General features: G+C 40.6%; 2 protein-coding genes across 5 annotated transcripts in view; both read right to left on the minus strand.

Moving 5' to 3' along the window:
• PHLPP2 (PH domain and leucine rich repeat protein phosphatase 2) overlaps positions 1–14,100 on the minus strand; it is a 69,676-nt gene extending 55,576 nt beyond the window's left edge. Inside the window, exons 1-2 of one of the 2 annotated variants that reach the window (XM_007462974.1) lie at positions 14,002–14,100; positions 6,797–7,074 (exon numbers count right to left, since the gene is read on the minus strand). In XM_007462974.1, the coding sequence (XP_007463036.1) occupies positions 6,797–7,074; positions 14,002–14,100 (377 nt within the window). Of the gene's footprint in view, positions 1–6,796; positions 7,075–14,001 lie in introns of those variants that run through there. The other variant, XM_007462975.1, reaches the window with a different exon arrangement.
• A 6,042-nt stretch (positions 14,101–20,142) lies between these two features.
• The window catches only part of AP1G1 (adaptor related protein complex 1 subunit gamma 1), an 80,583-nt gene continuing 74,371 nt past the window's right edge, over positions 20,143–26,354 (minus strand). For 2 of the 3 annotated variants that reach the window (XM_007462978.1, XM_007462979.1), the window contains 4 exons: positions 26,201–26,308; positions 25,920–26,080; positions 23,184–23,282; positions 21,011–22,317 (listed from right to left, as the gene is read on the minus strand). In XM_007462978.1, the coding sequence (XP_007463040.1) occupies positions 22,216–22,317; positions 23,184–23,282; positions 25,920–26,080; positions 26,201–26,308 (470 nt within the window). In that variant the 3' untranslated portion in view covers positions 21,011–22,215. Of the gene's footprint in view, positions 22,318–23,183; positions 23,283–25,919; positions 26,081–26,200; positions 26,309–26,354 lie in introns of all 3 variants that reach the window. The other variant, XM_007462977.1, reaches the window with a different exon arrangement.

The following is a 26,354-nucleotide window of genomic DNA, read 5'->3' on the forward strand; positions in this document are numbered from 1 at the left end:
AAAAAAAAAAAAAAATGTATGCTGAAGAGAGGTCAAAGCACTTCATATGTTAACTTACATCAAGAAACATAAAAAATTATGTTTTAAAATTACTGTACATCATTAGTCTAATACATCATCATTTGAAAGATAGACTATTTTTATGCACCATTGTTGTATGAGAGTCTTTCTAGCCTTCGTGGTCCCTGGTTCCTGTGGGGTAGATTCTAAATCCTCAGAGTTTCCTGAGTAATGAGTGTCTTAGTTATTCATGAGCCCCTTGGATCACCCCTAGGTTTATGCTAAGAAATGAGCTGACTCAGGATGGGGGCTGGTCACCAGAAGGACCAACCACGTGAAGACAGGGCTGTGGCTTGGAGTGAGCCCGACCTTGGGGGAGGGGAGAGCTGGAGATTTGAGTTCAAGCACCTACCTGATCAATGATTAAATCAGTCAAGCCTACCCTATAATACCTCAATAAAAACTCTGTACTGAAGACTCCCGATGGATGAACACACTAATGTGCTGGGAGGGTAACACGGATGCTCCCAGACCTCGCCCTATGTGTGTGTCTTCATTTGGCTGGTCCTGATTTGTATCCTTTAAACGAAAATTGTAATCTTAAATATTGTTTTCTTGTGTTCTGTGAGACATTCTAGTGAATTATTGAACCTGAAGGGGTCATGGGAGCCCCCTAAATTTTTATCCAGTTGGCCAAAGTGCAACCAGAGTGTAAAGTCAGGGCGGTCTTGGAGACCAGGCCCTTTAAATTGTTTGTTTGTTTGTTTAATTTTTATTTTATATTGGAGTATAGCTGATTAACAACGTTGTGATAGTTTCAGGTGTAATGTCCTTTAACTTGTGAAGGAAGTTTGTGCAAACTCTGTGTGGTTAGTGTCAGAACTGTACTGCAGTAAACCAGATGGCATTGTAACAACCATTAAGAAACAAAAAACACTGCCAGTTAGACTATGACCTACCAACAACTGTAAGATACACACTGATTTTAGAAGTATTAAAATGTAAAAACAAAACAAAGTTTTAATAAAAACAAATTACTTAATGTGTAACACATTCTTTTAAAGCTTTAAAATACTACAGAAATATGAAACACAAAACAAAAATAATCTTTTTCCTTCCTCAGGGTTAATCAGCTCAGTATGTATCCTGAAACATGACTTTTCATTCCACTTTTACAATACCAAAATATGGTAAAACAAAACTATAGTGACTTGTTAAGAGGTCACCCAGCAAGTCAGTGATAGTAAAGGAATTAGAACTCAGGATCCCAAATCCTGAGGGCATAATTTTCTGTTAGATATACTTTATCGATTCTTAGCTTATCTTAAAAGATAGTGTATCAACCACAGAAATCTTAGTCATTTTGATGACTGAAAATAAAAGTAAAAATATGACCATGAGCCAAAGGGCACTTCATTTTGTTACACGTGATATTTTTACAACTTTTCAAAGAGAAGGCAATGACTACACTAAGCTTCACTACTGAGTCATCTGTCACTTTAACAGTCCAATAAAACAGACAGACCAAATAGTATCATGTAAAGGGCACTGGACTGGGAGACAGGATACTTGTGTTCCAACTAGAGCACTAGCACCAGGCAGCTGCAGGAATGTGCTTTGGACCCGACCTCTCCAGGCCTCTGTTTCACATCCATAAAACGAAAGAAAATGGTTTCAGTGATTCCCATGGGGAAGTTACTGGCCTTTTAGGCAGGACAATTCAATTCTTTGCTGTACAAGATGGTCCCACACATTGAGGACATTAAGGCTCCCTGTCCTGAATGCTGACCCTAGATGCTGGTAACCCTCCCTTGTAGTTGTGATAACCCAAAGCCCTGCCCCCACACGTATTTCCGGATGGAAAGGGCAGTGGATGGTGAGGCTGGTAGGTTGGGTTCATTTTACTAGTAGGCAGCAGTCTCCAGGCTTTTTGGCACCAGGGGCCGGTTTCGTGGAAGACAATTTTTCTACGGACCGGTGGCAGGGAGGCGGGTGGGGGGCAGCGGGAGGGGGTTCAGGCAGTAATGTGAGCAATGGGGAGCAGCAGATGAAGCTTCACTCACTCACTGCTTACCTCCTGCTGTGCGGCCCAGTGCCAGGGGTTGGAGACCCCTGCTAGTAGGCATCTCTCTTAGGTTCCTTCAAGTGCTAAAATTCTATAAACTAGTAATCCCTCTGTTAAATTCAAGTGACAAGTCCATGATTAAAAAAGAGTAAGGAAAGAAGGAAATCATGGATGATTTAGGAAAAACATGGGGTAATTTTAGTGCCAGTAATCCCATTTCTAGGACCTAGTTCACGGAAATCAACAATGTAAAGACTCATGGGCAAAGGTTTAGTCATCACACTACTTCTAAGGGTTGAGTGACTTGAAACAACCCAAACAGGTAACACTTATTGAGCACTTACTAGGTGCAGGCATCATTTTAAGAAGTTTACTTCCTTGCTCCTCAAAGTGTAGCACATCACTTAGGAGCTTAATAGAAATATAGACCCACAGGCCCCAACCCAGAGCCACTGAATCAGAATCTGCATTTTAACAAGCTCCCCAGCTGGACATTCGAGTTTAAGAAGCGTTACAAGTATTAATTCACTTAATCTTCATAACATGTATAATCTATTTAATCCTCGTGATAACTCTATAATGTACATATTATCATCCTCCATTGTACAGATTAGTAAACTGAGGACAAAGTGTTAGGCAACTTGCATAGTAACAGAGCCAATTTGAACACACACACTCTCAATCCAGAATCCAAGCTCTACACCATTACTGCACATAATTTCTCAAATTTTAAACAAGTTATAGTATATGCATAAAACAGAATATTATGTTGTTATTAAAACTGGTATCTAAGGAATTTTTAATGACACAAGGAAATTAACTGAAGCAGTAAATAAAATTGAATATATGGTGTGGGTCCAAATACGTAATTTTAAAAAATTACACACACACACTCATTTTGAAAAAGATCTGGAAAAAAAAATGTCAGCATGGCGGGGGAAGGGGGAGGTAATATATGGAATCTGGTATCAGAATGCCAGAGTTCAAATTCCAGCTCTACACTTACCAGCCAAGTGATTCTAGGTGAGATGATTAACTCTTTTAAGACTCATTTTCCTCATCTATAAAATGGGGAAAGTATTTACCTCACAAGATTGTTATGAGGATTAAGTGAGATAATCTACAAAAAGCATAAGCAATGAAAATTATTTCTCTTTATACTTTTTCATTTTTCCAACATTTCTACAATGAATATAAATCACACTTCATTAAGCAGCAAAAAATGTTATTAAAAAAAGATATTGTGTTAGACTGTCAACTATCTTATGAAGGGCTATTACAAAGAAAGTACCTATTCTTCTGATGCGATAAACATAAGACTGAACTCAAGCAATTAACCGTTGAGCAAGAGGTCTAAAAAAGATCTTTAAACAATTATGATTAAATAGTGAAACTGAGGGCTTCCCTGGTGGCGTAGTGGTTGAGAGTCCGCCTGCCGATGCAGGGGATGCGGGTTCGTGCCCCAGTCTGGGAAGATCCCACATGCGGCGGAGCGGCTAGGCCCATGAGCCATGGCCGCGAAGCCTGCGCGTCCGGAGCCTGTGCTCCACAACGGGAGAGGCCACAACAGTGAGAGGCCCGCGTACCGAAAAAAAAAAAAAAAAAAATAGTGAAACTGAGCAAGGCACACCGTGCCAGTTCCCCTCCGGGAGGGCCTTTACTCAGAAGAAAGTCTGCCATCTATCATGAATGACGTCAACATTCCAACTGCTTGGCGGTACCTGCCTGGCCTTGAACAGGTTACCGGACCTCTCGAAGAGCCTAAATTTTCCTCATTGGAAAGGAATAACCCTACCTCTCTTAGAGTTACTGTGAAGATTTAATGAGAAAATGTGCATAAAGCAGTAAGCCCGTTAACTAGCAAAAGAAAGCACTTAATGTTAGCTAAAATATATCATCATCATTTCTTTGGCTGGCTGAGGCTTCTTGAGCTCCTATTCCAGCAATGAGAATATATTCGGATCTCAAATAATGTATGATCGCACTTCTATGTGGAATCTAAAAACACAACAAACTAGTGAATGTAACAAAAAAGAAGCAGCCTTGCAAATATAGAGAACAAACTAGGGGCTACCAGTGGGGGGTGGAGGAGCAACACAGCCGGGGCGGGGGGTGGGGGGGGCGCGATAGTGGGAGGCACAAACTACTGGGTGTCAGACAGGCTACAAATATGTAGTGTACAGCACAGGAGATACAGCCAATATTTTATAATAACTGCAAATGGAGTGTAACCTTTAAAAATTGTACAAATTTTTTTAAATTCTTAAAAAAAGAAAATATATTCATATCTTCAAACCACAGTTCAACAGTGTTTTCATTATTTTATAATCAATTATGTTTTCAAAGAGCTATTTCATTAGAAATTATCAAGGCTACAGGACTAAAAAGAGACAAACTCTCCATTTTAAGTACAGTTTAGATTCACTAAAGTAAATTGTGTCACATTTGTATTCTTAACTACACAACTAGTAGTAGCAAGCCAATTCAAGTGGGGTTTTCTCCACTTTTCTAGTATTTTTGTGTATACACACATTGGTATACAGATGAGTAATAAGTCTTAGGTTTAAATACTTGAACTGCGTCAATCACTACCAGCTATAATGTAGGTCAAGGCTTTCCACCTGATAAAATTAGACCGGAATCAGTGTTAAGATTTAGAAAAGCCTAAGGGTCACCCAATCTGATCCTTTCGTTTTACAAATGGATTTAGGAAATGTAGTTAACTGGTGAACAAGGAAAACATTCAAGTGATAAGTCTACTTTTTCAGGAATTAATCCAAATCCTAAAGGAACACATAATAAATCCCAGTTTAGACTTTAAAATGATATCAATGTTTAGCTCAGCTAAAGGTGTTACTATCATTGCCACATTTTTAGGTGTAAGTGGGAGCCTCCTTTCTCACTTTCAACAGTATTGAATCCACAGTTTTGAATTCTGTTTTGAGACATTTATTTATTACAGGGAAAGGGGAGGAGAGAAAGTCAATGGTCAGGCACTTAAGGAGCTCTTATTTGAGGTCTAACTCAAAGAACTAATAGTTTTTTTTTTAAAAGCTGAATCAGGGCTTCCCTGGTGGCGCAGTGGTTGAGAGTCCGCCTGCCGATGCAGGGAACACGGGTTCATGCCCCGATCCGCGAAGATCCCACATGCCGCGGAACGGCTAGGCCGGTGAGCCATGGCCGCTGAGCCTGCGCGTCCAGAGCCTGTGCTCCGCGACGGGAGAGGCCACAACAGTGAGAGGCCCGCGTACCACAAAAAAAAATAAAAATAAATTTAAATTTAAAAAATAAATAAAAAGCTGAATCAAAGAGTTCATAGGCACAGTATAAGACTACTATGAGACTACTTTTCTTCACGTTTATATAAAAGATTTTAAAGAAAACACAAATGGCTTTTAAACCTATGAACATATGCTCAACCTAACTCATTAACATAAATGAAAATTACAACAAAATAACAAAATTCCTATCAGATTTGCAAAAATCTAAGTCATCAGCCTTGAAAAAAAGATTTGTCCTTGGAATGCTGAATTTATGATTCTCTAAAAACTGTTGACAATCATTTCTATTCACAATCAAGTATGTGCTCGTGCATGAGGATGTGTCTGTATATGTAAAATTTAACATATTCTGGAGAAAGTAAGGGGGAAATAGGTATACTTTTGTATTATTCATCGAAGTATAAGTTCTATGAAGAGGAATTTGACAAAATCTCTCAAAATTAAACATGCACATACCCTTTGAGCCAGCAATTCCACTTCTAGGATGACTTCCACATGGGAGAAATATCACAGGTACAAGGATATTCACTGCAGCAGTACTTGTAGTAAAAAAACTGGTAACAACTTACATGTCCATTAACAGGAGACTAGCTAAAATTGTGGTAGATTCATAAAATGAAATACTATTTAGCCATTAAATAAATGAAAATTATATAAATATTAATATGGAAAGATTTCTAAGAGATATTAAGTTGACATGTTGCATGTAGCACCGTTAGTTTTAAAATTTATATACAAATAATGACACATACTCATGCATGACCATAGGTACTTCTCATTCTATTTCCTTTTATACATTTCTATTTCATTCTGTTTATATGTATTGCTTAAAAACTTTAAAAATATTTATTTTGGGCTTCCCTGGCGGCGCAGTGGTTAAGAATCTGCCTGCCAATGCAGGGGACACAGGTTTGTGCCCTGGTCCGGGAGGATCCCACATGCCACAGAGCAACTAAGCCTGCAAGCCACAACTACTGAGCCTGTGCTCTAGAGCCCGCGAGCCACAACTACTGAAGCCCGTGCGCCTACAGCCCGTGTTCCGCAAGAGGAGCCACCGCAATGAGAAGCCCGCGCACCGCAACGAAGAGTAGCCCCCACTCACCGCAACTAGAGAAAAGCCCACGCACAGCAACGAAGATCCAATGCAGCCAAAAATAAATAAATTTAATTTAAAAAAATCTTTAAAAAAAATTTTAAATTTAGATATCCGACCTATGATATAATCCAAATGAAGTAACTATCAAATTTTCCTTCCTTTTCCTTTCAAAACTGACAGTTTTTAAATTCAAGAATCCTAATGTCAGCATTCCAGGGAGAAATCTTTTTTCAAGCCTAGTGACCCCATAACCATCACCAGCTCCAGCACGAATGAAGTCCTAAAGCCCACTTCCAAGCAGAAACACATGTGACTTATACTGCAGCAGAATTAGTGGTAAAACTCTGACCTCACCTGACCAGGTCTCCATGAAGCTGCAAATAAAGACGTTCCCTTCCCTCTCCAGCACAAATTTCTGACGCTGGCGTGTCTACTGTGCAAAGGACAAGATGTAAGTCGGAGGAGGAGGAGGCAGCGGCGGAGACGCTGGCTGCAGTAGCCGTGGCGGTGTCTGCTCCGTACAGGTAAACACAGCCTCTCTTCACATCTTCTCGCAGCCAGTCTCTCTCTCGAGAACCAAACCTACTTCTCCTATTCAGACAATGTCTGCTCCCATTGCGTTTCATAGTTCTCTAAAAACGTCAGGAAAAAGAAATCATTAGCTCAAATGTCTGACTGAATTAGACAGTCCTCAGCCCGCCTTTCCACTCCGTAGTCACCAATACTTGACTCAGTACCGCCTCCTCTCACAGAGCCTTCTGCACCTGCCATGCCCAGCCCTAAACTGAAAATTTTCATTCTCTTTACTGCTAGCTGTTCATGTCTCTGTCCATCATCTTTTTTTTTTCTACTTTATTTTTTTTTTACTTTTTTATTTTTGGCTGCATCAGGTCTTAGTGGCGGCACACGGGACTCATTGCGGTGTGCGGGTTTTCTTTCTCTAATTGTGGCGCACAGGCTCCAGGGCATGTGGGCTCTGTAGTTTGAGGCGCATGGGCTTAGTTGCCTCACGGCATGTGGGATCTTAATTCCCCAACCAGGGATCGAAACCCATGTCCCCTGCATTGGAAGGCCGATTCTTTACCACTGGACAACCAGGAAAGTCCCTGTCAGTCATCTTCTGACCTTTTTTTTTTCTTTATGTTTTCAGAAAAATGTCAAGAACAGTAGTGTACCTACTACCTAATTTTCACAAACTTTAATATTTTGCCATATTTAGTTCAGATCATTATTCTAAAGAACATACATATGATATATCCTTACATATATAGCTAAAGCCACCTACTACCTAAAAAAAATCCCATTCCCCTCCTTCTCTCCCCAGAAATAAACACTCTACTATAGTGTTTATCATCCCATGCATTTATTTTTAATTTCTGATTTTTATTGATTGATTGGTTGATTGATTTTTGGCTGCGCTGGGTCTGTGTTGCTGCACATGGGCCTTCTCTAGTTGTGGCGAGCGGGGGCCACTCTTCGTTGCGGTACACGGGCTTCTCATTGTGGTGGCTTCTCTTGTTGCAGAGCACGGGCTCTAGGTGCGTGCGCTTCAGTAGTTGTGGCATGTGGGCTCAGTAGTTGTGGCTCATGGGCTTAGATGCTCCATGGCATGTGGAATCTTCCCAGACCAGGGCTCAAACCTGTGTCCCCTGAATTGGCAGGTGGATTCTTAACCACTGTGCCACCAGGGAAGTCCTCCCATGCATTTTTTATGTTTGCCATATACGTATATATCTATAAACTCTATATAGTATTGTTTTACATGACTTAAAATTTTATCTAAAACCTAACATACTTATGTTTCACCCTGCAATTTTTTTTGTTTGATTCAACATTGGTTTAGAGATGTACCTATGATTAATACACCCTGCTCATTCTCTTGAATAACATTCCATTATATGAATACACTGAAATTTATCCATTCTCCTGCTGAGGGCATTTAGTTTGCTTCTAATTTTTCACTGTCAGAAACAATGCTGCAATAAACATTTCTGTATGTCTCCATATGCAAACTGAAAGTTCCTCTGGGTCCTAGTCCTCTGCTTCATATCCCAAATAAGGAACTACTGAATCAACACAATACTGCACAAATATTCTTTCCATTATCCTCATGTTTCAAAAGAAAAATTACTGTTGCATTTGATAACTTAGGTATGCATATACATTGTGAAGTCACATTATCTCAAAGCAAAAACAAATGCTACAGCAATATAACAAGTTTCTAAAGATCAATATTTACCTGCTCTATTTTTTTTTTAAATGGGCCATTTCTATTCCCTTTAATAAAAAACTAATTTCCACAAACAATTACACTGACCCACCTCTCCAGGGCCACTCCCCACTGTATTTCACTCTGTTTGTCATATCCAACTCCCCAAACACACCAACTATTCCACCATTCTGTGACTTGCCTGAAATGTCCTTCTCCATCTTGTCCATCTGAGTAGTTATTCTTCAAAAATACTCAAACGTCACCCTCTCTGTGGAGCTTTCCTTGTCTCCCATCCCTGCTTTCTCCTACTAATTAACAAGAATTAATAACTCTACACTCTCCTCCACTTCTTCACCTTAAACACACTTCCATTACCATGTAAATCACAATGAGTTTTTAATTATTTATTTGGTATTTCTTCTTCCCTTATACACTGAGAACCTATTACAGTACCTTAGCACCTGGGTGGCCCAGAGATGCATGCAGAACTCAGTGATGTCACAGACATTTATTCCAAGTCTGTACTTTAGCCTAATTAGCTTTAGCAAGAAGCTGAACAAACTTGGGGAAAAAAAATCTCCATTTTTATAGGAAACCCTATTACCATTCCTCTGTATCAGCCACAAAGTAAATAAAATACTTTTGCTACTATTCCTCACTGGAAAACAGAAATATCTATAAATAAAGCAAATATTATTTTTGTAATTACTGAGATTAAATATTTGAGGATAACTGTAGTGCCTAAAATTAAATCTCTGAAGATGATAAAGAAAGGGGAAGGAAAAGTTAGAAGGTATTCCCCACATGGAGAGAAAGAAAAACAAGAAATCGAGAATGGCTTCATTGTTTAAATTTATGATAATAGGTGAATCGATCATTTTACAGATCTTAGGGATTTAAGTACAGCTAATCAAAACCATGAGGATTATTACTGATTCTAACTTTAGATAAGTAGGATAAACCCCTGCTACAAGTGGGAACTAGGTGTCTTTCTTCTCATCAAGAGCATTTTCTCAAAGCTGAACATCTCAGAATTAACAAAGGGCTTTTGAGCACATATTTTATAAACACAGGGACCATCATATTTGCACCACTAAATAATCTTAACCACTGCATAATTAGACAGTGATTTTAAATATTCCTTATTTTTTAATCTTTGGTAAAGATCAACTGAACCATCTGAAAACAGTATTCTATACAGTGCAGTAACATTTATACAAGGAAGCTCTGCATTCTGCACTCAGTGGAGAGAAATTTTGCTCACTGCTATTAGGAGAGGGCCAGTGGACACCATTCCACACATCCACCAAAAAGCTTCTTTAGCACAGTGGTTGAGAGTCCGCCTGCTGATGCAGAGGACACAGGTTCGTGCCCCGGTCCGGGAAGATCCCACATGCTGCGGAGCGGCTGGGCCCATGAGCCATGGCCGCTGAGCCTGCACGTCCGGAGCCTGTGCTCCGCAACAGGAGAGGCCACAGCAGTGAGAGGCCCATGTACCGCAAAAAAAAAAGATTATACATAAAGTTTTAAGAACTTTACACTGTTGAAACTCATGTGTTGTTGGTCAAAGAATGTATCTCCTGTTTATATGCTATATTCCACCCCATGAAAATAAACTGCTGAGTTAGAACTTCAGTAGATATCATTCTCTTAAACCTGTTCAATGGGCATTTAACGGCCTAGATACCAAGCAAGCATAGCCTTCTGGCAACAATCTAGATGGACTGTTTAGCTATCATTAGTTACTGCTGAATTACCTAGTGCTTCCTTCTCCACTGCCTAAACCATCAGGTAAATGTTGGAAAGGTCACTTCTGTCCTCTGAGATGCCTTACAGCTTTTAGAATCACTATTCCACTGGAAATGCTAGATGGAGAACACTTTATTTCCTCCCTTTACTCTTATATAAGTACTATTGACAAGTTTCTCTAAAAGGGAACATAACTATAATCACCCTCACATCAAACAAGTGTATAAAGAGCACACTTAAGACTTAAAGATATTTCTAGAAAGCCGAAATCTTCAGAGTAAGCCATGATTTAAGTACCCACTTCAGTTTTACACTTTTAACCCTCTAAAAATGAGGGCTCTGATCAGTTCAAAGGTGATAAACTATTAAACGCCCAATGAACTAACTCTAAGGTATGCATGGTAGAACAGGATCTACTGAAGTAACTCTTCATACTCAGTGAGTTCTACTAGACTGTGAAATATCCTAAAGTAGGAGATATGTTTCTGCATTCAAAACTTTAGAATATGGGCTCATCTCTAGGAATACACATGCTAAGGAATATTTTGGAAGGGGTGGATGAGATAAAGAGGGGAATAATAAATATTTCAGGTCATTAAAATCTTTTTGGTAGTAATTGATTTTAAAAGCCATACACACACATTATTTTGATAAAAACCTGAAACTATTATTGAAAAAACACGTCTCACAGAATCCACTGACTAGATTAATTATAACTTCATTTCTTCTACCGACTGAGTAAAAAAAAAAGAAAAAAAAAACTCTCCAAATTTCCAAACATCTGGAAATTTCTGCTTCAAGGATACTCCTAATAATCTTAAAGAGTATTAAAAATGTCATACTTATATTCCATCAACAGTTATAAAGGACTATATTCTAAATAGCAATTTGCTGTGGAGAATAGGGAACCCTCTTGCACTGCTTGTGAGAATGTAAATTGATACAGCCACTATGGAGAACAGTATGGAGGTTCCTTAAAAAACTAAAAATAGAACTGCCATACGACCCAGCAATCCCATTACTGGGCATAAACCCTGAGAAAACCATAATTCAAAAAGAGTCATGTACCAAAATGTTCACTGCAGCTCTACTTACAGTAGCCAGGACATGGAAGCAACCTAAGTGTCCATCAACAGATGAATGCATAAAGAACACGTGGCACATATATACAATGGAATATTACTTAGCCATAAAAAGGAAGAAAACTGAGTTATCTGTAGTGAGGTGGATGGACCCAGAGACTGTCATACAGAGTGAAGTAAGTCAGAAAGAGAAAAACAAATACCGTATGCTAACACATATATATGGAATCTTAAAAAAAAAAAAAAGAGAGAGAAAATGGTCAGAAGAACCTAGGGGCAAGACGGGAATAAAGATGCAGACCTGCTAGAGAATGGACTTGAGGATACGGGGAGGGGAAGGGGTAAGCTGGGACAAAGTGAGAGAGTGGCATGGACATATATACACTACCAAATGTAAATAGATAGCTAGTGGGAAGCAACCGCATAGCACTGGGAGATCAGCTAGGTGTTTTGTGACCACCTAGAGGGGTGGGATAGGGAGGATGGGAGGGAGGGAGATGCAAGAGGGAAGAGATATGGGGACATATGTATAACTGATTCACTTTGTTATAAAGCAGAAACTGACATACCATTGTAAAGCAATTATACTCTAATAAAGATGTTTAAATAAATAAATAGCAATTCTTCATAGCCGATCCCATTTATTTGCAAGGATGCAAAGGTCTAAGACACTGTTAGCCTCCCACATCACCAGCTCAGCACTATAATCAAGATCAATTTCTGAACTCTTTCCAATGGTCCCCAGATTGGAACCCCACGGAACCAGTGGTAGGTTGGACCACTTCCTGGAAGTGTAGGAAGGTCAAACCCTTCAAAAAAGATCCTCATTTCTCAACTCCTTCCCTCCCACAACTCACTCTCTCCCCACCAAAAAAATAGTTGTAAAAATAGCCAAGGCTGTTTACCTTCTAGGCCAGAGGGCACTACCTATCTCTCAGACCTGCCCTTTCCTGATAAGCCAGGCCAGCAGAACTTTTTTAAGTTCATTCACAATTTACATTTTTGTGACCTTACAGTTTTAAGTAAATATCCAAAAGCCTTTGAGTAATTATATTTAATTAAAATATAATTTTAATATAAATTATATTTAATATAATGTAATTATATTTAATATAAAACATGATTAAAGTAAATATGTATAAGGTCTGTGCAGAAGTGGAGATAAACTATGAAAAGTTATTTCTTTAAGTCGCTGCATTAAGACTGGGAGGTAGTAGCAGAAAAAAAGTTTTATATTTTAGAGTTCTAATTTATGTTGTTTCATGGATTCACCAGATGCTTCAAATCTATTTTTTTCAATGTTGTTGTTTCTTTGTGATGCCCTACGTGTAATCTTAGTAGCGAGTATACAGTCGCACCCTCAATCCCAAAGAACAACTATTACTTAATGAATTTTTAAACATTATGTATTTTCATTGTTTTGCAAAGTATTTTTGAAACACGTCAAATCTAAATTTTCTTTTCTCTCTTCCTTTTCTCTGGCAAGTTTTAAAGCCTGCTGATTCCTCTTCTAGAACTTTAGAAGGAATTCCACCCCATCTCCAGGACACCTAGTTTACATATCTGACCTACAGAAAAATTTCTCTCCAACTATTTCGAAGGCTAGTAGAAAACTCCATCCAGTGTGTCTCCCACAACCCCTTCTTTTAACCGCCTTCACTGTCCCCTTCCCACCCTACATTCCTGTGCATTTTAACTTCTTGTCATCACCTTCAACACTCCACTCCCCCCCTTGCCTGCATCTGCCTTCACTTCCTCCTACTCCCCCCCAATTCCTGCCAAAAGCCCCGTTAGCTGCCTGTTGCATAACTGCTCCCCCGTCACCGTCTCTCTGGATTGTCAGCCCCACTCCCGCCAGCAGGAAGATGCCCCTTTTTGTCCAACCCCTCCTCCCTTCTGCAACACGCCCAGCGATCCCCCGAGATTAAGCTCCTCCGGGGATTCTCCCTCCAGGCCCGCGCTCCGGAGCGAGAAGCGGGTCTTAACTTCGGTGGTAAGCTCCGAGGGCAGAGGCGGCCCACTCCAGCCGGCGCAGCCCCAGCACACCGCAGCGCCCGGCCAATCACCGCCGCCATCCTCCCGCTGGGGTGATGTCTTCAGGTGTCCGGGGAGAAAGCCCTGCGTACTATCAGCTCTGCTGTCGGGCCAGGAGCCGCCGGCCTTGGGGCCCCGTGCGCAACCGGGGGAGGCAAAGGCGGGCCCCGGGGTCCCGAAGGAGCCGAGTGACGGCGGCGACCGGGTGGACGCCGGCCCCAAGGCGTGGGCCTGCGAGGCGGGTGGCACGCGGCCAGGGATGGGCAGCGGTGGGGACGGAGGCGGCCGCGGCCTCGGCGGGGGCCAGCTGCAGAGGCCTCCGCGGGTGCCGCGGCCCCTCCAGCCGGGTTTTGGGGGCGACTGAGCCGCAAGGCTGACTGACCGACGCGAGGTGGGGGTCGCCTGCTACCTCGGCCACCGCGCGGGGTAGGGGCGGCCTCTCCCCGCTCTCGCTCCCTCCCCAACCCGCCCGCCCACCTCACCTTCAGTACCCGGATCCCGCCCGGCCGGCGGCTCGCGGGCGCTTCGGGCGGCTCCGAGGGTTCGAGCGGGCCCGCGGGGCCCGGCTCCACCTCCCCCATCTGCGGCTGGTGGAGGCTGCACAGGGACGCCTGGCCGGCGCTACGCCGCACGGAGTCTCGGCGGCGAGCGCGAACAGCCTGCGGCCCCGCCCCCCGCAGCCCGCCGGCCCCGCCCCCTGCCGCCCCGCCGGCCCTGCCACCAGCAGTCCCGCCGGCCCCGCCCCACCCGCAGCCGTTTCGGCCCTGCGTAGCAGTGGGCCTGGTGCGTCCTAGGCGCTGCGAGCCGCAAGCAGCTGGGCGGGCGGCCGGGGACCTCGCGGGCGGAGCCCGGCGCCACCACAGGGCTGGGCCTCTGTTGTCGGCCGCCCTCAGTTTGGAGGACTGAGGTACAGGGAGGATTATTTGCTGCTGTCCCCGCCTCCGAAGTACGGGCTGGACAAGGAAGGGGTGGTGGAGGGCTGCACCTGTCAATAGAGACGCGAGGACGCTGCCCTCCGCCAAGGGTGGCTCTTGTAACTGACCTTTCCCAGACCTTCCCTCTGTACTTCAAAACCGGATGCCTATATTCAATATCCTATGATAAAACATAATGGAAAAGAATATGAAAAAATAATGTATATATATTTATAGCTGAATCACTATGTTGTACAGCAGACATTAACACAATATTGTAAAACAACTATGCTTCAATTAAAAAAAGAAAAAACTGGACTGTCACCCTCACGTACAAAGCCATTGAACGAATTGTTGAGAATACTCACCTTAGCAAGGCCCTTTCTCTTCCTTATTAGAGATGCTCACGGCCTTCTTCAGCAAATTCGACCCCACCTCATGAACAAAATGTCATCTCACCTCCCAGCCACATTTTAATTTCTCCTCATTTAGTAAAATTATCAGAATATTGTTCTCTGCTTCAAGCAGTAATGTGGTCTGGTCTGAAAGCCATTTTATTATTTGCAATTCTAGTTCAGAAAATTTTTATTATTTTCTTTTAGTTCCTGCAGTGATAGTTTTGTGACTGGTCAGTGGGCCAAATCAGACAGCCAGATTCCAAATTTCAGCTCTACCTCTTATTATTAGATCTATACCCTTGTGCTATTTTATCTAAGCCTTTGGTTCTTAGCTGTGAAATAGAAATTAGTCTGTATAGTAGTTATTATGAAGATTTTGCAAATGCATACAAAGTGCTTGACACATAGTAGTGATTCATAGGTGTCACTATTATTCTGAATTTCCAAATTTAAGAGACACTCAATTCCTTAGAGTCCTCTTGTTAATTCTGCTCTAAATTGTCTTAGGAAACCTTCTAGACCTCTGGATTTTTAGGTATCCCCCTCCTACACAGGTGTTGAATCTTCAGGCAACTTCTAAGGAATTAGCAGAAAAAAACAATTTCTTGTGCTTTGAATAATTGGTATAAATGGTATCACCTATTAACTATTGCTTCAGCTTGCCTAGTCCAGACCAACTATATGTTAAGAATATTTTAATTGTAGGTTTAGAACAAGAGAGTTTGACATCTGTCAGTGCAGTCTGTTCCCCTCTTCTATGTATGCATTTATAGATATTTTAAATTCCAAGACAAAATTTGACTCTTGCAAAGATTCTGACTCTGTACAAATTATTTCTTCTGTGAAAGTTTGGTCACTACCTTCTCCCCTCTCATGAGTTACTTTGTATATACCAAAATTTCAATCTCCAGTCATCTTCATTTCTTTGTCTCATTTTAGTGAATTTAAAATGATGTCTCTGTGAATCTGGTGTAAAGTGAAAAAAACTCTTTGAGTTGTCTACCTCCTGGGTTTTCCTTCTACCCTGAAATTACTTTCAAGAAAGCTACTCAAAGTAGTTGCATTCCCATTTCAGTGCTTATTGGGTAACTTCTTCCAGCAAGAACACTGGTATGTAAGGGATAAGCACCAATACGGAGACAGAAGTGGAGTTGACCAAGGGCAGACAGGCAGAGAAAAGAATGAAAATGTGTTTCAGAATTAAGTGCTTCTAAAAGCCTGTTTCTTGAGGTACTACACATTACCTTTTCCAGATCTCATGAGCAGAAGCTCTTTATTAGTTTATCATCTGAAGGGGAAGGATCCTGTCACACGACCAGCATTTGAGTTCATGCTGGGGAACAGCAGTGGCAGATGATATTTTTTTTTAATTAATGGGAGAGTGGGCTAAAGCATCAGTTCAGAATACAAGCATATGCTAAAAGTTATGTATTTACTACTTCTTCAACAACAGTAGTACCTCTTTCAAAAAGAGAACAACAACAAAAAGCTACGAGCCCAGGTGTTGCAGGGGATAATTTATGACGCAGCTCTCTTTAAAGGTCTCCATGAGACCCAATTCAGTTAGGTGGTGACAACCAGTTGATTCTGAGTTTTCTTTTCAGATCATGTACTGCCATTAACATTTTATACTGTTTCAAAGGTCACATATTCATGTTCTCCCCCAGTTCAAGGCAGTGTGCATTATGTATGCCAAGGGTTATGTAACTACAATTTCTAGAAATGGTAAACAGCTCAGACTAACCCTAAAAATAAATTCCTCTGGGATTTTTTGTGCAAATATCCATCTGCCCTCACTGCAGGTTCATCATTACAAAAATCAGTTTGAATCAAGCCAAGAGACAGAGAAGTCATTAGACTCCCTCCTTTCTGTATCCTTCCTATAAGTGCATACCTCTCTTTCCACCTGGAAGGGGTTGGGGAGGGACACACACACACACTTTATCCCAGGAGCTCTTCCTAATCTTCACTACAAAATGGAAAGAAGGTCTGGAGAAGGAGAGTTCACGTCTGTAAGATTTTGGTAGAGGAGCCATAAGAGCTTACTACATTTGCTTCTTTATAGCTAGTTCCCACTCCTTTGATGATCACAAGTCATCTTTAGGCCTAAATCCTTTGTTATTTCTACCACAGATTGAGCAGATTTAGATATTCCTTATTTTAGTTTCAAATAAACAGGCTGTATTTACCTGGATTCCAGGTTTGAAGGATTTGTTTTTTCCTTGAACATTTTTGTATTGTTGAATATGGGGACAACTGAACTAGGGAAGGAAATAGCATGAAAAATACTTTAAAAAAGTGATAAAAACTGGGCTTCCCTGGTGGCGCAGTGGTTGAGAGTCCGCCTGCCGATGCAGGGGACATGGGTTCGTGCCCCGGTCCGGGAAGATCCCACATGCCGCGGAGCGGCTGGGCCCATGAGCCATGGCCGCTGAGCCTGCGCGTCCGGAGCCTGTGCTCCGCAACGGAAGAGGCCACAACAGTGAGAGAGGCCCGCGTACCCCCAAATAAAAAAGTGATAAAAATTAATTTGGTCCTTCTGGATGGAAGTTCAAATCTGAACACTATTCACTGTATTAAGTAAATGTCTAGAGTCTATTACTGGCTAACGTTTTCTACTGCAGCTTTTCTATTTTCCTCTCGTTACATGGAGATGAAGGTGTCAAGTAAATTTAATATTAGAAACAAAGATGAATTTTAACTAAGCCACATATAAGATTATAGAAATGTCACTTATCAAACAGCACCAAAGGGTACTTCTGCATAAATTAGATAATTGCCAAGGCCTACTTCCTTCTACTTCTCAGGAGACTATCACACTCTCCCTCTTCTCAATAAGGGACTATCAGGGATCATCTGAGTACTAGAACACATTAGCTCCCAACTTTCAACCACTCTCACACTTCTATGGAAGAGTTCATATAAAATAGATCATGAAACAGAATTCATTTGGCTGGTCAAGCCTTCCTCTTCTTAGTCACAGATAAACTTGAACAAGTCACAAATAGACGCTTTAAACTAAAAGCTCATGACCACCTCTAACACACAATTCATCTTGACATGATTTCTTTGCCTTGTTTGAGAATTCACCCATGTGGAGAATACCAGCATGGAAACAATCATTAGTTAAAATTTCCAATGTCACTTTTCACTGTCTGTAACTTCAAGTTTTTAAAAATTTGTTCCTCTCTTGGTGAGATTTCTGTGTAAAAGGAACATTAACAGGTAGTTTAGCTCAAAGCTCTGGAATAAGAACTCATCAAAGGCTTCTCTAATCCACTTGTAAGAAGTGAGGAAGCAAAATTTAAATCATTGAGTATTGACTTTTTATTAGTCACTGTTCATAATTTGTTTCAACCAAAAGACAATACACACAGCAGAATTCTAATGCATCCCATGTAAATGTTTACATCCATTTTATTCTTCTCGCCTCTAAGACTTATCATTTAATTTAAAATTTTTTTTACATCTCAAAAATATGTCTGCAATAATTAGAACTTCATTAGCCGTCCCACTTGGAAACAGCCTTTTAATATTTTTACAGTAAAGAAGATGTGATGGGGCTTAATGAAAATGTAACTTACAACATTATGAAAGAAAAGGGACTATACAGGGACACAGTGGGAGTTCACAAAGAAAAGAGTTCGGAAGCTCTTTCCCGTGAAGCCCCCAAAGAGATAACAAAAACAAAACACACAAAGCGCAACAGCAGGTTCCAAAAACAAAAACAAAAACAAAACTCCAATGTTCCATGTTGAAGTCAGAATCAGCCTCGCTCAAGAAGCAACTGTGCATGCTGCTTCAGCCTTTTCTTCTGTTTGAATGTTCCAGGTCCTGGAACCCTGTAGATGGGACCCACTCACTGCTATTGCTTGAAAAAGAGTTATTCACTTCCAGTTCTACAAGCAGGCCCACCCTCCTGAGCCAGAGCTGGTCAAAGCATTTTAAACTTCAGGACTTTCTGAGCACGTCTCTTTTCAGTGATCCTCCCCATTCCCAAACTCCTGAGTGCACAGACGTGTACCACCTCTCCACCAACCACAAAGCTCGTGAGTATCCACTTTTTGCTCTCTAGCTCACTCTCTCTTTAGGACAATGTGGGTAATACACATTCACTAGAAAAAAACATATGCATTCAAACTTTCCTTCCCCTAGTTCCCATACCCCAAATATTTTCCAATGCAGAAGATAATGAAGTTGAACCTTGAAAACAGTATCCCCTAATTTCCAACCTCTCAGAACAACATAAAAATGGAAAGGATGTTATATAGTAGACGGAAGTACTCAAACCGTTAGCGCTGGACAGTTTTCTTATGTAAATGGGACAAACAAGGGGTACGAAGCACATCTTTAATCTAACAAGAGGGAAGAATCCCCTCCCAAATGTTACAGTGAGGAATGTTTCTTTAAATTAGAAAGACCTTAAAATGAACAGATAATCACTATACAAAGCATGAAACATTCCATGGCTGTCCAAATTACCTCGAGGTAACAGCACCGGAGCATAGTGGGGAGAAGCTTCTCGGGTAGAGCACCCTTCCTACAGTTTTCTGAGATTACTTAGACGAATTCTCCTTTAGGATTACTGTGGGGGTGGGGAGGGAGTACAGAATAAAAACTACTCTGGAAGAGGGGAAAAAATGAGGTAAAAGTGCATGTGAAATTGTCCAAGTAAGTGTGTTTAGGCTCACTGCTTATCACCCTGGAGTTATGAAAACAGCCATGGAAATCACCCTTTTCTCACAATGGCTCTGAAGTTGTAAATCTAAACAATTTTGCTCCCCCGTGAATGGTTATACCAGGGAAAGAAATAACTGAAATGTGCAAGTATTCATAGAAATTAAGAGATTTCTCCTTTAGCAGCACGGCCAAATGAGAGGAGAACGAATTCTGATCCTAGAAACTAAGGCACACTGAAGCTTTCAAAGATCCAATCATTTGAAACAGTCTTCACAACCATCAGTATCCTAGGCAGTTAGTTACCTGGCCGCTAGTCCTTCAATACGGTGCTCAGGTTCATTCTCTGGAATCATTTCATATTCTACACAGCACCCTTTGTGTTAAGGCCATGATTTTTACTCTGTCTAGACAAAGCTATGGATGATCACATAACTCTACCTCAAAACTACATTCACCCAAGGAGACACTTTGTTCTGAGAGTAGACCCTTTCCAGCCCCATTAGCTAGCACTGTCTCATACCATGATCTTCAGCAGATTTCTGAGATTCAAATCAGTTCAACTAAAGAAACTTGAGCTGGTTAACTATAAACGTGAGAGAGAAAATAAAGCCTCAACCACAAGAGGAATGTTAGACAAATTCTATTCAAGAAATCCACCAATATTATGTTAATCCTATCACGTTTCACAGCATTAAGTATCCATCCAATGAAATCAGTCGGCAAAGAAACCTTTAAAGACTATTTTTCATCACACAGGCAGAGCAGTTGTTTGAAACACACACTAGACCACACTTACTTTACTGAAAACTACGCACAAGGTAATATCCTGTTCTTGACTCAGTCAACCATTTACCCAGTAGAATAAGTTTTAGCAAATCTTGCTCTTAAATACTAAAATAAGACCAGAAAGTCCCCCCTTTGGAGCCTTTAGTTCAACTCCAGTTTGTCAAATGTTAGGAATAATCTAGCATCTGATACAGAGCTAGATTTGACAAGACACTGAAGATTTTAAGTAAAGGCTTGGTGAAATGGAGGGGGAAAAGAAGGATATCTGTATCCAGTTTTAAGACCAAAGCCAAAGTGGTCCTTATACTGTACTCAATACAGTAATGATTGCAAATGTTTTAAGAGCAAGGTGGGCCTGACTTTTCCTTTTCTTTAGTACATCAGACATGGCACCTGTGCACCTGAACATACACAGTACATTCAACACGTGCCACAGGAGATTCACCTTACCTCATGCCAGCAACTCAGTGTTAAGGTTTAATAACATGAGGGTCCTTTCTAAAAGCACTCGGCACTCTCACTAGTTTAAAAAGCTCCAGATCTCAAGTCTTTGATGCAGATACTCATAAGATTGGCCTCTCTTGAGAGACCAACTTCTCGCACTCAGGAAAGGATATTCCTACCCTATGGTGTCTATAAGACTTCCTCTGACATAGGGGGCAAGGAAGCTACAAGGCTTCATTCCAACACCATAAAGTACGATATAGGAAAGATTTCTTTAACTGCGTGGTCTTTATTTCAGTGCCAGTGTTACAGATACAACACAAATGTTCCAGTTAGAAGAAGGAATTCAAACGGAATGCCAAGGTCCAAGCCAGGCTCAGGAAATAAAAAGGGAGATTTGGAGTAATGGAGAAGATGACTCCAATATGCTCTAGAGTGAATCAGATACTCACTCTTCCTGTGGGCAAAGGTGCTTTTGTTAAGGAGTCTGTACTTTAAAAGTGGCAAACTCCTCTTTCCACCCATTTACCATAGTTCAGGCAAGTCATGGGTTTGGGAGAAACTTTAAAATTTGTAGTGGGAATAGGGACATTAATAACTATTCATATACCTTTTGTAAATTGTCCACTTTGCACTTTAAGGGGAATCAATTTTGAAAATCATGGAGAGTACTCATGACTACAGCTAAAGAATGCAGAGAAAGGGGGGCTGGAAGAGCCTTTGAAGTTTCTATTACAAATAGAGCACCATATCCTTCATGCCAAATCTAAACAAAAGCTCTTTTTAACTGCATCTGTCCAGTGTTTACAAATAACCTTTCAAGGTCTGACCAGTTCTTGGTAACAAACATACATACATGTGTGTGTCTGTGTGTATACAGCAATGCAAAGAAAAGGCTACCAGGAGCCTAATGCCTCTTTCAAACATTGGGGGAACCAGTAGAAAAAGGCAGGGCTCCCTCATGTCCACCGTTACATTTCCGTTCTCAATGCCAGATGTAAAAAGCGCCTGAAGATGGTAACCCAGCTAGTGAGGAGTAAATACCCCACCTCGCCCAGTTCACAGAGAAACACAGTAAAAAGAAGGGGCAACTCTTTGCTGCAGAGACAGAGTGAGTGTCTTCTTGCCATGAATTCCAGTCCTCTCCTCCAGACCAGCTGCTTATTTCCTCAGGGGCTCAGGGAATGTTGATTCTGGCTGTAAATGTAGGAGGGGTGGAGAAGTGCAGAAAAAGAAGAAGAGGAGGAAGAGTGCAAAGTAGCCTCCAGAAGCAGCCGGCCTCAACAGTGGAGGAGGGGAGATTAGTCTTTAACAATGCTTCAAGGTCAGCAATAACTTTAGGAAAATCCTCCTCAACAGTTCTCTTCAGCTCCTCATGCCCATGGTACAGTTGGGGGGGACTTGCAGCGATCATAATCTCCTTCCCAGAGTTCCTTTGATTGAGTGGGATAAGAATGAGAATGGTGCTGGACCCTCACTGCCATGACTGAGGGGGAAAGTTGTTCACCTCTGCTAGATCTTGCATTGCTGAGCCCTTGTGATTATATGTGAGCTTGATCCGCATTCGCAGCTGTTGCTGTCAGAAGAAAAGAGAATAAAAAATTACACACTGAAATAAAATCTTTAGAATCTGTACAGTCTACAAATAGACTTTTAATCTTAGAAAACATATATTATTTTAAAGCAGAACTCTCTTAAAAATGAAACAGGCAAAAAACAACAACAAAAACCACCCAGTACTCTAGCTATTAGCCAACATCATGCAGTCAAGTAGAGAAAATGCATCTCCAGAACTCACTGTTGGCTTCAATCCTAGAACCACATTAACAGGACAGAACCACTCAGGAGCATTTTCACAGTAACATTTGCTAAGTGCTTTTCTCAAAGATTCAACCCTTGTATCCAATTTTCTAGAAAAATGAGGTAAACGTACTCATCTTATGCTCTACATTCAGATATACTGGTTGCTTTGTCCCCCTCCCCATGCAAAAACCTAAACTTTTAAGCCTCTAAATAGAGATATCTTTAAATGTGCATTTTAAAGATTTTTTTTTTTTGATGTGGACCATTTTTAAAGTCTTTATTGAATTTGTTATAATATTGCTTCTGTTTTACGTTTTGGTTTTTTGGCCATGAGGCATGTGTGATCTTAGCTCCCCGACCAGGGATCACACCCACACTCCCTGCATTGGAAGGTGAAGTCTTAACCACTGGACCATGGGGAAGTCCTCTAAGTGTGCATTTTAATGAGATGCCACTAAACCATTTTGTGTGTCTGGGCTTCACTTATTATCTACAAAAGAACAAGGAGGTTAGACCAGACATTTTAAAAGATTTCTTTTCTGCTGTGAGTCAGAAAAACCTTTGAGAAACAAAGCAAATTTTATTTCAGGGAATATGCTTACACCTTGCTCAGATAATGTCTTCAAATGTGCTACTCACCTTCTGTGGGTTCAGAACTTTAATGACTTGTGTGATGGTCCCCGTATTAAATGCTGGGACGATGCTGCTGCTAGGAGACAGAAGCTGCAGCTGGAATGTCTGGGGGGGAACAAAGGGCACTCTTCAGAAAAATACACTTAACACTATGTCAGAGATGTCAACAAATACAGTCAGACACGCAGATGATGGTTCAATTACTAGATTTACCTACTACTAAATTCTATTTGTTTTTCAGATATCAGCAATTCACAGCATGTGGGCTATCACTTCATGGCATTTATAAAACGCCACTGTTTCTAGCAATGAGCTACTCTTTCCTTCCTGGTAGAAGCAACTTCAGCCTACCACTTTTCAAAAAGTAACCAATTCTTGTTCTGGCAACCTCACTTAATAGTAACTGATGAACTATGTACCTAAAAAAACAAAACAAAACAAACAACAACAACAACAAAAATGGGTGCCTGTGGTTAAAAAAAACTAGAAAGAAATGAAAAGCTTTCTAAAAATGTAAACCAGCACACTAGTCACCAACTACACACCTTCAAACTTTTGTGTATTTGGACTGTTGGGATCAGAGACATGAACCTTTGTTTTCTAAAGCCTATATAATCTGGAATGTGTCAAGGGTTACTCCTACAGGACAGAGGTAAAGGAAAAGCTGAAAAAAGCCAGTTTGTTAATATGTATGTGGAACACATCAGGATCTCTACATTGGGGACACAAAGCCCTAACAGAAAAATTATGTGCAGAACTAACCCATACAGCAAAAGACCTGGAAAAGCCAAACACCATAATTTATTGAGTGCTGGTGGATTTTGTTTGTTTGTTTACAGGGAAGAGAGATAAAAGTGCTATGAGCAAGATAGGTAAGTCATAGTTAGCACTATATAGTATGTATGTAGCTATTTTACAGACTATGGTTAAAAAAATTTTTCCTGAAAGTTTAGTCTCCTAAAATATTAGAGAGAGAGGAGAATTAGAGAGAAAGAGAAAGAAGAGAAGAGGGGGAGAGAGAAAGAAAGGGATGGAGGGAGAGAAAACAGAGAAGGGCAAAAGGGAGAGAAAGAGAGGGAGGGAAGGAAGAAAGGAGGGAAGGAGGTTCATGGGTCTAGGTCTACTCTAAGGCCAAAAATTATAAGAGCAGAAATTTAATCTCAATGCACAGGTTTATTACTTTGGGACTTATTCATAAGTCTACTGTCAAGATAAATTATGTAAACTAAAGTTCATTTATTTACATTTATTTCATTAAATGTTATAGCATCAACTGTAATTCACACCATTATTTTATATACCATTGAGAAAGAAAATAGGCTGCCAATGAAACTATGACAAGGGTATCAATTTTAAAATGTACCTCAATTTCAGAAATAACAAAAAGTAAAAATAGTAGAATCTACGAAATACAACGTTTTGAAGTTCAAAATACATCATGATATGCAAATAAGCATTGTATAGTACAACACCAAGAAGAAGGCCACACTTTAAAGCAGAGACAGTATGTTGCTAGAACCGCAGCGTAAAATAATAAGTATAAAACTCTAAGTTGTAGCAACTAACATTTACTGAGCACTGAACATACGAAGAGTGCTTAAAACAGTACCTGGCACGTAAAACTCATTTATTCCTCAAAGGAACCCTATGAAGTAGATATCACGATGACACACCCCCTTTGCAAATGAAGAAACTGAGGCATAGAGATTAAGTAACCTGCTTAACGTCATACAACTAGTATTGAAACCACTAACTCTACTGCTTGTAAAACATCTACATTATTCTGACTCCTAAAAACCCAAGTAAAGAAGGTTGCAAAGTCAGCAGTAACCACAAGTAAAAGGTCTTCAATTTCCAAAACTGTGTTGTCTGAATGTCATACTTCACATGTCACTGAAAAGATCAGATTAGCCTAATCTATCCCAGGGGTTGGTAAAATATGGTCCATGGGCCAAGAATGAACTGACACCTCTTTCTGCAAGTGTTTTATTGGAACAGAGCCACCACCTTTATATATCGCCCATGACAGTTCTGGCACTATGACAGCATATAGCCTAAAATACTTACTATCTCGTCTTTTACAGAAAAATTTTGCCCACTCCTCATTCTACATTTTCCTTTTTCAAAACTTTTCATTATTCAATGAAGAACATAAACACTCCTTAAACTAAGATTTGGTATAAACAAAACTTCAATTTACAAAAACAAGCAGTCATTGCATCAATAGTAAACTAGATGTTAATGAAGGAGGAATGTTTCTCTCACCTTATCAAAAGGCAAAAACTTTTAATTCTGATCCAGTGACTAGAAGAGAATATCAAATACATGAAGTCTCTCATCTTTATTGAACTTTAATTCCACGTTACAATTTGTGCTTTTTAGGTCTTTACCACTGTACTCCTGAACCCCAACCTAACCTCAGTGCCCTGAGCATTAATGAATCACCTTGTAGAATTCTGCTCTGTCACTATTAGGCTGCCCTTCCTTTATCCATTGTAGACAATACTAACTGTAAGAATATTTTTGACTAAGCAGAAAGTATTCATTAAAAATGACATGCTTAGTTAAAAAAAAAAATGACATGCTTTAATGAACCATAATAGTGAATTACTGTTAGTTTGAGTTAAATCTGCAAATTTAGTTTAATCTCTGAACATTAAAATAGATCCCTTACCAAATACATAAAAAATAATCAGCCAATTTTTAGTTCAAGGAAAAAGGCCAAGGAGACAATTATAGTACCTTTGGTACTGCAGCCTGGAAAACAAAGTCCGTCATGTCCAGCTCTGTGCTGTTGGAGGCCTGTATCGTTATCACTGTGACACTGGGGTTGGTGTTTGACCGTTCAAAGGTGAATTCTATCTTCAAGCCATTCTTACTGTATGCTGTGATGGAGGGGATGCCTGGGAAAGCACAGAGAAATCAGTCTAATTGTAGTCAGCCTAATGCTTGCAAAATTATTACTTCCTTTCTTCAACAACTATCTCTCATTGCTCTAATGATGATAACACCAGTGATCGTACCTGTAGCAATGTCATTGAAGAGAGGCTGTGATGAAAGCCCATCCAACAAGAAGGGGGGCTGGGATATCTGTGGGACTGAGGCAGGGGCGGGAGCAGCAGCTGGAGCACCTAAATGAAACATCCCAAAGTTAGGTCAATCTTAGCCAGAATGACA

The sequence above is a fragment of the Lipotes vexillifer genome, unplaced genomic scaffold (assembly GCF_000442215.2).
Source record: "Lipotes vexillifer unplaced genomic scaffold, Lipotes_vexillifer_v1.1 scaffold70, whole genome shotgun sequence".
Taxonomy (NCBI): domain Eukaryota; kingdom Metazoa; phylum Chordata; class Mammalia; order Artiodactyla; family Lipotidae; genus Lipotes; species Lipotes vexillifer.